We start from the raw sequence: 12,311 nt of genomic DNA on the forward strand, positions 1-12,311 counted from the left end.
GCTTGGGAAATCTCAACTCAGTTTACAAATGGTGAGGGGGGCAGACTGGGTAATAAACTTACGCTGGTCAGGCTTCTGACACAGGCAAGATGGTACAGCTCTGGGGTGCAAGGCTGGGGAACTGGGGGGAATTGGCTGGTGCATTTCTCTGCGTGATTCATGAGTGGCTTTGGGAGCATTCATGCAATCTAGCTGGGTGTGGGGATCCACATGCTGTTGTGCTGAGTAATAATAGCACCCAGAGGGGTTTGCTCCTTTTCACTAGCATGGTATTGTGAGAGACAACCCAAGCTGGAGAGTTAAGGGGACACAGTTCCAGGTTGCACCCCAGGGTTCCCATCCCACACCCACACTAACTCTTTGGATAAATGAGGATTTAGCCAACACTTCCTTGCACTTACAATTTTTATCTTGTGTTTTAATATAGAAGTTGCCAAATAAAAATTTACAGAAGAAAAATGTTAATAAAAATAAAGTGAATATAATTTATTCTTGTATCTTGCATTCAATATTTTACATTATTCCCAACCTGTTTTTTTTAAATGGCCTCTTCTTTAATTGGGATAGCTACTTAAACACAATTAATGACATCACAGTGGATAGCCTAGAAATGTTCAACTGTATTGTTCTACACATCTTAACAAACAAATCTAATCATCACTTGTATGTGTTTGTAAGTCAAGAACAGCTGCCAATTCCATTCAGTTGTCATGTGCTTGTTTCTATGGAGACCAAAATATAAATATGATAGATGTGTTCTCTCACTGCTGTTATTGTTGCTGTGGATATAGGTTCCAGTTTCAAATCTCTTTGACCTTCTTTTTTTAAGGGGTGAAAATTTGCAACAATCACAGATTGAAATTTGACATATTAAGTCATATCCAAGTGAAAAACATTTCTGGGTTTGTTTCTTTTAATAAAGCCTCACCCTCAAAAAACATTAATTAAAGTGTGCACTTCAAAGTTTAATCATTAAGGTGATGGGGACTTTTTTTTACATTATACAGCTCAAAATGAGTTGATTAAAAAATAAAGTTTAGCAAGGGGGTCATCTATGCAGTTTAACCTTGATCATTAATTTACAAAGACTACCAAAGGATTTTAAATGGGGTAGATATTTAACTCTGAAAAACTGGTTGAGCAAAAACCACACTGCAATAAATATGAGGATTTTCACTCTCACACTTAACCTGCACATTCTATTTTGCACATAATACGTATACAATATTCTCATTTACTCAACTGAGAATTAATTAGTCCTTATGCAAACCAACCCCCCTTCTGCTAATCAGCATTCAGGTGACTATATAAATGTAAAACAGTTTTTGTATAACAGAAAACCATATATCTCCTGGATACTATGGTGATGAATAAATGTATAATGTCTGAGGGTGACAGTGGGGAGGGAAAAGCAACTGTACATCCTCGCACTCTGATTGGCTAAGACTGTTCAATTTCAACATAAATTCAAGTAAATTGTCATGAATGGGAATTTATGTTTCCAATTAGGAGAAAATAGATCCCTGTAGCCCTTAACTCAGAACTGCAGCTTCATTGGTTTATATTAATAGTGTATACATATGCATATTTGCTTTATATTTCACAGGACTTATATACCCTGAACTCCTTTCCTTAGGCACCAGTGAAGCATCCTCTAGCAAACAGATTTCAGAGTAGCAGCCGTGTTAGTCTGTATTCGCAAAAAGAAAAGGAGTACTTGTGGCACCTTAGAGACTAACCAATTTATTTGAGAGGTGAGCTGTAGCTTACGAAAGCTTATGCTCAAATAAATTGGTTAGTCTCTAAGGTGCCACAAGTACCCAAACAGAGATAGATCTCTCCTGCCTCTCACTCTCTGGCATCCAATGAGTCCACTTTGCAGCTGCCTCATTGGTTTTTCTTAATATTTGCCCTTTCCTCATCATGATCCTCACCTTTCCCTTCTGAATTTCTCTCCCATTTACTCATTTTCAGTGTCTTAAACTCCAATCACTAATTCTCCTGCCTTCTGACTCCATGTTGAACCCTGTGCTCCCTGAATTAAACTCCAAGTGCCTCCATTGTGCTTCCCAGCAGAAGGCCCTACCCCTGCCCAGAGCAAAGGGAGAACATGCACCAGGAAGCGACACTCTCAAAATGCAGCAATGAGAACATCAGAGAGCCAGTATCCTGGCCACTCCCTCCAAAGCACCCCTGCTCACTCTGCTCTCGGCCCCTCACAGGGATCACAGAGTTACTACTCTGCCTGCACTCTGTGAGCCAACAGCCTACTCCTTTCCCCACAGAGATCAGTATGGGCTGGACACTCTGTACTGGTTTTTCACCATTTGAAGCAGCTTGTGCTTGAAAGTAAGGAAGATGACAGCAAAGGCAACTAGCAGGGTCAGGCAGGCAGGGAGAGTAAGCACCAGGTACAGCAAAGCCATATTCACTGTCATCCACCTGCAGCTCTGGAGCACAGACTCAGGCAGTCTCACTGTATGAATAATGTTAGAGGAGTAGTTGCAGGTGACCTGCCCCTTGTCCACAACACGCACTGTCCTGAGACTGTGAAGGAAGTCCCACCACTCCAGTTTGCAGCAGTCAAATGGGTTCTGGCTGAGGTAGAGCACACTCAGACTCCTCCCAAGTTGCATCTGCATTGAGTGCTGTGGAAGAGAGGGAAGATGGTTTCTCCGGAGATCCAGGGTATGCAGTTTCAGACCACTCAAGGACTCCGGAAAGCTGGTCAGGGAGTTTCCTGAGAGGTCCAAACTTACCAAGTTCTGAAAGCCAGAGAAGTCAATGTCTTCCATGGTGGAAGAGAGGCCAGTGTTCCTGAGAGATAAAACCTGCAGCATTAGTGCAATATCTTGTAGAGGTTGCAGGCCCCTAGCCAGTGCTCTCTGATTGTTAGACAGATCTAAGTGTGTTAGTGATGTCCCACTGAAAGCATTGCTCGCCAACATTTCCAGGCTACACCCAGCCAAGTAAAGTTTCCTAAGGGATGTTACATTCCTTAAGTCTATGCAGATGGGATACTCAGACCCATCTGCATTAGCTTGCTGGGGACAGAGGTCTATGTGATTGTGACTGAGGTCAACTGTAGTGATCTCTGTGTGGGTGAAAATGTTAGGTGGCACCCTCTGCAACCTATTGGCACTCAGATTAAACGATCTAAGGTTTGGCAGGGTGCCTTCAGAACCTAGGTCCACCTGCAGTTCTGAGAGCTGATTCTGGCTGAGATCAAGGTCCATGAGCATGCCCAGTGGTTCTCTCTCCTGGATGTGAAGAGTCTCTAAGCAATTCTGGTTGAGCTTCAGGTGGGAGAGGGAAGTCATCCTTCCCAGGAAGCCATCAGGGAGGTACCAGAACTGGTTTTGGCTCATATCCAGAAAGCTCAAGGAAGAGAGATTGCTCAGGCTGACCTCTTCCCAGAGATTGAGGGTAGTGACATTAGTGGTATTGCCCTCTATGAGAAGGAACTGCACTGTGACATCCATGAGGGATGTAGCATTGGGAAGTTTGCGATAAAAGCTCATCTCATTGTCCCTCAGCAGCAGGGAGCGCAATTTGCTCTGTCTTGGTAGTAGCGGGAAGAACAAGAGCCGGTTGTGGGAGAGATCTAGCGTCTCCAGCTCAAAGACAGCATCACCCTCTATGGCCAGGAACCACTCGATTATGTTGTTGCTGGCATTAAGTGTCTTGAGCTGGGTCAGACCAAACTCCACGATGCAGGGAATGTAGTTGTAGGCCAGATTAAGCATCTGCAGGCCCTGCAGGCCTTCAAAGGTGCCCCCCTCGATCTCATAGATGTAGTTCTTCTCCAGGTTCAGCTCCTGCAGCTGGCTCAGGCTTTCGAAGACAGAGGAGTCCAAGCGCATTATGATGTTTCTGGCTATTGACAAGGACTCCAAGGAGGACAGGTTGCGGAGCATGGTAGCCACCATGTCCTCAGTGAGATGATTCCCAGACAGGTCCAGTTTCCTCAAGGCTGGTAAGGAGTGAAGAGCAGCTGCTGTCACAGAGTAGTTTGTAAAGAGGGTGTTGTCTGCCAAGGAAAGATTTTTGAGGTCTCTGCTGCCAAGGAAGGCCCCAGGTTCAATGAGTTCCAGTCTGTTCCCACGCAGGCTCAGTGTCTCCAGGTTTTGGTATTGCAGCAGAGAGGTATTCTTTAGGGTCCGTATAGTGTTGTGATCCAGGGAAAGCATCTCTATGTCAGCTGGGAGGTCTGCTGGGACTGTGCCTTGCCATCTCCCATTGCAATCCACAGCTCTGTGCACCTGAAACAAGAAATACAAATATATCTATATCTATATATAAACAGCACTGGAAATAGTGAAACTGGGGGCAAAGGCTTAGAGTTCAGATAGGAGAGGGTGCACAACATCTGATTCTTTATTTTCTGCCATCATCCTGACCTCTCCGCCTCTTCCAGACGACAAACATCAGATGGTAGCAGCAGTAATTTTTGCCTGAATCACTGATATGGTGAGGCCTGTGGGCTGCTGGGGGAAGACGATAACTGCCCCTCAAAAGACATACAAGATCAGATTGGCCTACTCTGAAGTTACAGCCAGGGTCTGCTTTCCAGCTCACCAACTATGTTCCCTATATCCCTTTACGACTCCCTTCTGGGATGCACTGGAAAGCAGAGCCTGCCTATGGGAGTAAACCAGGGCAGGACATGACCCTGCTCCAACATTCTCCCTGCCCGCCTACCCTGTTGGAATAGCACCAGCCACTCCTGGAGGCTGAGTCGCTGACTTGCACCCTGCATGGCTCCACGGGCAGCAGCAGCATGGAGCAGAGCCCTGGTAGAGCAGTAGAGTAGAACTCCCACTCAGTGGATGTGGATCAAGAGATTGCATTGCGGGGGGAGGCAGTATCCTTGAGCAGATGAAAAAGAGGATCACAGAGTACAGAGCAAATGAGGGACCAGGAAGAAAGAAAGGGGACTCCCCACCAAGAAGTGGGAAAGAGCCAATCAAGAAGAAAGAGGGATTTGGAATGATGCAGAGAAGGGGGTTCGGGGATGCAGGAAGAGGAGGAGAAATTAAGGGTGCAGAGCACCAGAGGAGAGGAAGTTTGATCTTTTGATTAAGACGCTGGACTGGGACTCAGATTCTGGGTTCAGCTCCATGTTCTGTCCCAGAGTCCCTGTGTGACCTTGGGTGAGACACAATCTCTCTATGCCTTCCTCAACCCCTCATTTGTAAAACATGAACAGCAGCATTTCCTCTCCTGTCGTCTCTACTTAGACTGTAAAATCTTTGGGGAAGGGGCTGTCTCTTACTTTGTGTATGCACAGGATCTAACACAATGATGTCCTGGTCTCATCTGGGACCTCTAGGCACTAATGTAGTACAAACAAAAAGAGGAGAAAACAGGACAAGAAGAGGAAAGAACCAAAAAGAAACTGGAGAAAATCCACCCTGTTCTAATCAGTGCCTCTTATCAGACAGAAGCTGGCTGCCTGAAGCAGAACCAGTTCTGTCAGCAGGAAGCAGCACAGAAGGACTGAAATCACCTAGACTGGCCTAAAGGAGGAAGGCTAAGAAATGGCAAAAGTAATGCAGGGGAAGCGTTGTATTTGGTTTGTTATCACATGCCAGGCCAGATCCTCTGAAGGACTCAGTACCCACAATAAGGACCAGATTTTCAGTTCTATTCACCTAAGTAAGTGGTCAGATTTTCTGCAGAGCTCTGCACATTGGTCAGTATGTTGGGTGCAGCTGAGCTCTTTTACAGATCTGGCCTCAGCTGTGGATGTTGAGCACTTGAAAATCTATCCCTTAGCATGTAAGCTCCTGGGGCATCTTCCTCTGCTTGCCGTATAGCCTCAAGCATACTTCACTGATCAGCAAATAAGCATCATTTCCAGACAGGGAGCTGCAGCTGCTCAGCACCTCTGAAAATCAGGCCCAAGATACCAGAAGTTACCCAAAAACTGAGGCACCTAGAAATCAGTGGCCACTTTTGAGAGTACACACAGTATTTCCAAACTCCCGCCACCCCTCCTATTTGTGAATCACAATCTCTAGCCTATGCAGCTTCTTCATTTGGCATCACTCACCTCATTTCTATATTTTTATTAGTTTCAAAGAAAAGGGAATAAATGCTGTTCCTATGGCAATATTTACATTACAATGCCCTATTCCACTTTATCAATCAACTCCACGAGACACCCTGCTTCATTCACTGTGCACCAAATAAGCCTCTTGCCTCATATTCAAAAATGGCAAACCAGGTTTTGCTCACATTTAAGAAAACCCAACAACTTTGGGCTGAGATCAAGTCTGGAAAACTGCAGCCTGATGGTGAAAGTCATAGGCTAGAATGAAAACAATGGAACAGAGCCTACACTGAGCAGTCACTGCCAGTGCTTCTAGAGTACATACTCAGAATATACACCTGCTTTTCCGAAGGCAGTGTGCAGTGAGACGTGAACAATTAACAAGTTCACGGGTTTGCATAAGAGGACTCACTAGTTTGCAGGTCCTGTGATACGTTGCCAGGGCCATTCCAGTCTTGTTTCCCCATCCTGCTACTATAAAGACTAAACTCAGGAAGAGACTGAGAAACACTGACTCCATCTCAACAGCAACAGTCCTGCAAAGAGAGAAACCAAAGATAAGACACATTTGAAAGATCTGCTCTGCTTTTTTCCCTTCATTCATGATTATTTTTTGGCACACCAAAGGATTTCCCAGGAAACATAAGACGAGACAGTCTCTGCCTCCCAAACTTTCTTACACGGAACAGGGATTTTAGATCCTTTGTCAGCCCAAGATCAGACTTGGGCTCTAAACATTTTCTCGGCAGCACTTTCCTCACATTGTGGTGTTGGATCCACTGCCCCCACCAGGCCTAGCTATACCGTGTGGGACTGATGCCCCACTGGAGCACCCTTTGCATCATGCCATAGGGATGACACTGGAGATGTGGGTGGAGCACATTGGGCATCATGACAGGTTTCAGTTTAGCAGCCGTGTTAGTCTGTATTCACAAAAAGAAAAGGAGTACTTTTGGCACCTTAGAGACTAACAAACCTTACGAAAGCTCATGCTCAAATAAATTGGTTAGTCTCTAAGGTGCCACAAGTACTCCTTTTCTTACTGGGCATCAGTGGCTCTCAGTTGACTTAACAGTTCCTAGAGGGCTATTACAAAACAGCATAACATGCCTCTGGGCGGCAAACTCTGCCCCAGGCTCCAGCTAGGGAGTGAAGCCACTTTTGTCCCCCCTTCCCCAGTGTGCCCAGTGCAGTTCCAGTGGAGTTTGAGTCCTATACAGGAAAATCTGCACTGGAGGCATCTTCTGGTCCCAACTTTATTAATTACTCTGAGGTTTATTGCAACAAGATGGTCTCTGTTGCACAGTTCAACCCCTGGTGTAAAGAACAGGGCAGGTTAATTTTGTGGTTCAGTAGTCCAATATCTAAGCCACTCAGGAGGCTCTCTAATGCTAATAGAGAGGTAACCTCACACCCATTTACACTGAGAGACAGTGTGGCCCAGTGGCTAGGGCAATCTACTGGGACTCAGGGCCTGTGACCTGGGCAAGACATTTTACCTCTCTGTGACTCTATTTCCTTTCCCACCCTTTGTCTATCACACCTATTAACGTGATAATCAACAGTATTTAGGCACCTAACTCCCACTGAAATCAACTGAAGTAAGGAGCCTAAATGCCTTTGAGGATCTGAGGCTGAACTCTTTGGATCAGGGACAGTTTCTCACTGGGTGTCTGTGCAGCATCAAGCACAATGGGACCCTGATCTCAGCTGGAGCAGCTGGCACTGGGGTAATACACAGAACACAAATTCATAGAGGAGTAGACACAGTGTGTAGAAATCTGCTACATTTTGATGCTAGGATGTGAAAATCCTTTTTAAAGGAACATTAGCATCTAATTGAATAGCTATTTGCCCACATTGATTAACTGACATGTTTCATAAAGAAGTTTCCCTCTATATTATAAGTTTCAAAATCCCAGGCATCAAATGTTCTCTTTACGTGTCTTACTAGCAAAGAAGGGGCTTGATTTTTAGCCATGCTGAGGACGCACAACTCCAACAGAAACCAAGCCCAGAACTCCCCTGAAGATCCAGTCCTTAATTAAGGTTCCAGTGATGGAGATCAATGGAACTTGCTGCTTTTCAATCAAGTGAAATCAGATAATAATGGCAATTCATGGCATCAGAGTTTATAACATTTGCATGCAGGAGAATGATAAACCTAAGGCAAACATGCCAGGAGACCTTGATTGTTCTACTCACAATTCGCACTCTATGAGCAGTGTTTTCAAACCTGTGAACTAAAGAAATGGAAGAGTCTTTCTGGCAGCTGAAGTGGCTAGATCAGAGGTGGGCAAACTATGGCCTGCGGGACTGTCCTGCCTGGTCCTTGAACTCCTGGCCTGGGAGGCTAGTCCCCGGCCCCTCCCCTGCTGTCCCCCCTCCCCTGCAGCTTTAGCTCGCTGTGCTGCCCGCGCTCTGGCCCTCCGCTCCTGCCAGGCAGTGCAGTGGCAGGGCTGCTCCGGCTGGGCGGTGGGGCTGCGAGCTCCTGCTGCTCTGAGCAGCATGGCAAGAGAGCGGTTGGATAGGCATGGGAGTCCTGGGGGGGCCTGATAGGGGTCGGGGCAGTCAGGGGACAGGGAGCAGGGGGGGTTGGATAGGGGGTGGGGTCCTGGGGGGCGGTTAGGGGCAGAGGGTCCCAGGAGGGGGCGGTCACGGGACGAGCAGGGGGGGTTGCACGGGTCAGGAGTTCTGAGGGGGGCAGTCAGGGGGCGGGAAGTGGGAGAGGGCAGATAGGGGGTGGGGGCCAGGCTGTTTGGGGAGGCACAGCCTTTCCTACCCGGCCCTCCACACAGTTTTGCAACCTCGACGTAGCCCTCAGGCCAAAAAGTTTGCCCACGCCTGGGCTAGATCTAAAGTCTTAGACACACCTGGGGCAATTTTCAGATTTTTTTATTTTTGTTTTTACCACCAGCCAAACCACCACTAAATCACAGATTCAAAGAGATCGCTTACTGCGTCTCCCTGGGGGTTCCCCCCTCTTTTTTCTATATTTCCTCTGGGACAGATCCTCAGCTGGTGTAGCTCAGTATAGCTCCACTGAAGCCATTTGCAGCAATTGAGGATCTGGCCCTCCATGCCTTGAGCAGTGCCGAGATACCACCGGAACAGATGCAGTACTGAAACTTAAAACAGATCAACCTTGGTGTATCTTTATTTCAGCCTTTTCCAGCGTCCTTGTTTTCTTCACACTGATTTTTCTATCATATTTCACCTTCATTAAACGTTTCAATGCATGTTAACCTCAAACTCTTTCCCTTTTCAGGAGGTTCTCTCTTTTCTGACCCAGCCTCTCTCCCACAGCTGACTTGTTTGTTCTCTCCGAAGCTCTGTCTGCCCATCATTAACTGTCTTCCCTCCAGTGACAGCCCCCCTCCCTCCATCTTTCTCCCAGCTTGCCCTGTTGGGATGCGGACCAAAGTGTGGCTTGTGCAGCATCCTCCAAACACAGGTGGTGAGCGTTCCAAAGGGAGACCATGAGAGACAGCGAACTTGAGGGCATTGCCTTCCCGACGGTGGCACAGCCCTGATCACCACAGAGCAGGGAGGGGAGGACACTGCTCTAGAGAAGGAGTTTTCTGCATGCATGAAGCACATCGAGGCATTCAATGCTTGGTAACGCTCCACACTCCCAGTGCTCAGATGTACACACACAGAGTAAACCATGGGTGCCATGGCTGTCATAATAATCGACCATCCACCTGGGAGTTTCTCTCCATTGCCCTCCTCTGCGCCCATCCCTGAACTTTATCTTGGACAGGGTGAAGTGCAGAGCCCAGTTTTGGGGGTTACTCACCGCTCGGGGCAGCATGCACAGATCGCGGGCACTCATGCTGCACACAGCCGCCCTCCTGCTCTCTCTCAGCTGCTTCACAAAAGGCAATGTTAGCTGCAGCCTTTTTTTTTTTCTTCCTCTCACTTAGCATCAGGTTAATTTAGATCTTGCGGAAGGAACTAACGGAAACTGCAGTCACATGGATTGCAGAGTTAGCTGCAAGCCACTCTGCTTCGTGATATCAGCACTTACTCAAGGGTCATGCACATGCAAGTCAATTAAAAACAAGAAGGAACCAGGAGCAAGGGGGAGGGGAGGAGAGGAGAGGGAAGGGAAGGGAAGGAACTAGCCCAGGTCCAGGCTATGAAACCATTAGCTGAACTCAAGTTAATTGCTCTGGGACCTCTTCTGGGGACAGACTGTATGAGTGGTCTGCTCTGGTCTGTATGAGTGGTCTACTATGACATTTGTATCAGGGCTTCTCTGTTTGGACAAGGGAGCAAAGACATCACAGTTTCAGTCTGATCAGACAAACTGGAGCCCATTTGAAAGCTCTCCCACTACAAGAACCTGCAGGCTATATACAGAATGACACACAACAGTCCCATATTCTGCAGTGCTCAGAGGTTACCCCCTCTCCCTGATTCCAGTGTAACCTTCCTCTTAATGTTGTGATGACCATCATTCTGGCTGAGGAATATTCTCTGCAGAGCCAATCAATACCGCTCCTCAGGCAGGCTAACTCCATTATCAAACTATGGGGAACAAAGGACCCAATCCAACTCCCACTGTCAAAGGGAACTCAAAGGGAATCTTTTTCCATTAATTCCAACAGGATATGAACCAGGCCTCTAACAGTCCTAGCCCTTGAGCTTGGGAGCAAAAGATCAGGACCTGGAATCAAATCTGCATCTCCTGCATGGTCATGTCACACCAGGTCAATGGGCCAGCTCAGAGCCTCATTTAAGGAGTTCTAAAAGCAAGTCTTAGGAATTCTGTTATAAAAAAGATTCCATGTACTCTGTAGCAAGCTGGACCAAAATTCTGCCCCCAAGGACCCAGGTTTCTATAGCATTGAGCATGGCAGCTGGAAATTCTGGGGCAGCTTCATTTAAATATTAAAAATGGAAATTTTTATGGAATTCAGTACAAAAATACTAATACCAAGAGTGCAGCATCCCCCATGTTACTTTCTTTGATATTAAATTCTATTTATTTTAAGCCATCCTCACATTTTAAATTTTCAGTGTTCTACAGAGCTTTGTATTAACTTTTGCCATGCAATGAAACATTATTGTCATTGGGAGTGATGGGGGATTGGGCCACACGATAAAGAAAATTGGAGTGGCAGAGGAGGCAGTTTGGGATTGTGAGATAAGCACATTAGTTGTGTGCTTTCTGCAAAAACAATCAGTACAGAAAAAATTAACAGTGCTCACATTACTTTGGCATCATTAGGTTTCAGAGCCAACACTAGTGTGGTAATGGGAAAGTTTGCAACACTCTCAAAGTTAGCTTCAGGCTGGCTGCAGAATCAGGAAGACAGCACTGCAGTGGCTACAGCCAGCTCATCTTTTTAAGGCTCTCTGCAACAGTTAGGGTTAGAAACAATTTTTTAAAAATAAAAAAGGAGATTCTGGAGCAGAATTCTGTAGCAAGGGGTGTAATGTATGTTGTCGTAGAGTGGGGGAGGGATAGCTCAGTGGTTTGAACATTGCTCTGCTAAACTCAGGGTTGTGAGTTCAATCCTTGAGGGGGCCATTTAGGGATCTGGGGCAAAAATTGCAGACTGGTCCTGCTTTGACAGGGGGGTTGGACTAGATGATCTCCTGAGGTCCCTTCCAACCCTGTTATTCTATAAACATATGCAACGTGGTGGTGGTAAAGGCCATTTTCAATTCATTCCTCACATAGCATAAATGGAAGACTTATTAACTACACTCTCTGCAATGGATTTTTAATCAATCAAGTAGTTCTACACTGCAATGAGGCACAAAGCAAATCTCTAGCAGTTTAGGACATAAGAAAGCAGAGAAAGAAAATGAGCCTTACTGCTCCCTTTCCCACTTGCTCTCCTCTTCCATAAATAGGTCCTTTGACAGAATATACTGCTGTGTTCACACCCTACACACATTGTAATAATTTTTGCACGAGGCATGTTTTGTGAGGTATTTAAAAACTCATAACTTGCTAATAAATAATATCATGGCAAAATGCATGTAGCAGCATTATATATGGAGTTATAAATGCAAGCAGAAACCATGACTAAGGCTATGTCTACACTACACACCTTACAGTAGCACAGCTCTACTTCTGGCAAGAGAGAGCTCTTCCGTCTGCATAATTAGCCCACCCTCAATGAGCTGCAGTAGCTATGTTGCTGGTAGACTCTCTCTAGCTGACATAGTGCTGTCCACACCGGCACTTTTGTCGCTGAAGCTTATGTCGGATGGGAGTGTGTGTTTTTTTCACACCCTG

At 46.2% G+C, this 12,311-nt stretch overlaps 1 protein-coding gene across 1 annotated transcript; it reads right to left on the reverse strand.

The window, feature by feature from the left end:
* Positions 1-471: 471 nt before the first annotated feature.
* Positions 472-9,961, reverse strand: NRROS (negative regulator of reactive oxygen species). Its single transcript, XM_048865167.2, has 3 exons — positions 9,855-9,961; positions 6,468-6,591; positions 472-4,262 (listed from the first exon to the last, which is right to left on the reverse strand). Exons 2-3 carry the CDS (start codon positions 6,573-6,575, stop codon positions 2,289-2,291), a joined length of 2,082 nt encoding a protein of 693 aa, XP_048721124.1. The 5' UTR covers positions 6,576-6,591; positions 9,855-9,961; the 3' UTR covers positions 472-2,288.
* Positions 9,962-12,311: the final 2,350 nt, after the last annotated feature.

Source organism: Caretta caretta, chromosome 9 (assembly GCF_965140235.1).
Source record: "Caretta caretta isolate rCarCar2 chromosome 9, rCarCar1.hap1, whole genome shotgun sequence".
Lineage (NCBI taxonomy): Eukaryota > Metazoa > Chordata > Testudines > Cheloniidae > Caretta > Caretta caretta.

Coding starts and splice junctions, on each gene's coding strand:
- NRROS (XM_048865167.2), bottom strand. CDS start 6,575: ATGGAGTCAGTGTTTCTCAGTCTCTTCCTGAGTTTAGTCTTTATAGTA. Junction 4,263..6,467: donor ATCACAGGACCTGCAAACTA/GTGAGTCCTCTT, acceptor TTCTTGTTTCAG/GTGCACAGAGCTGTGGATTG.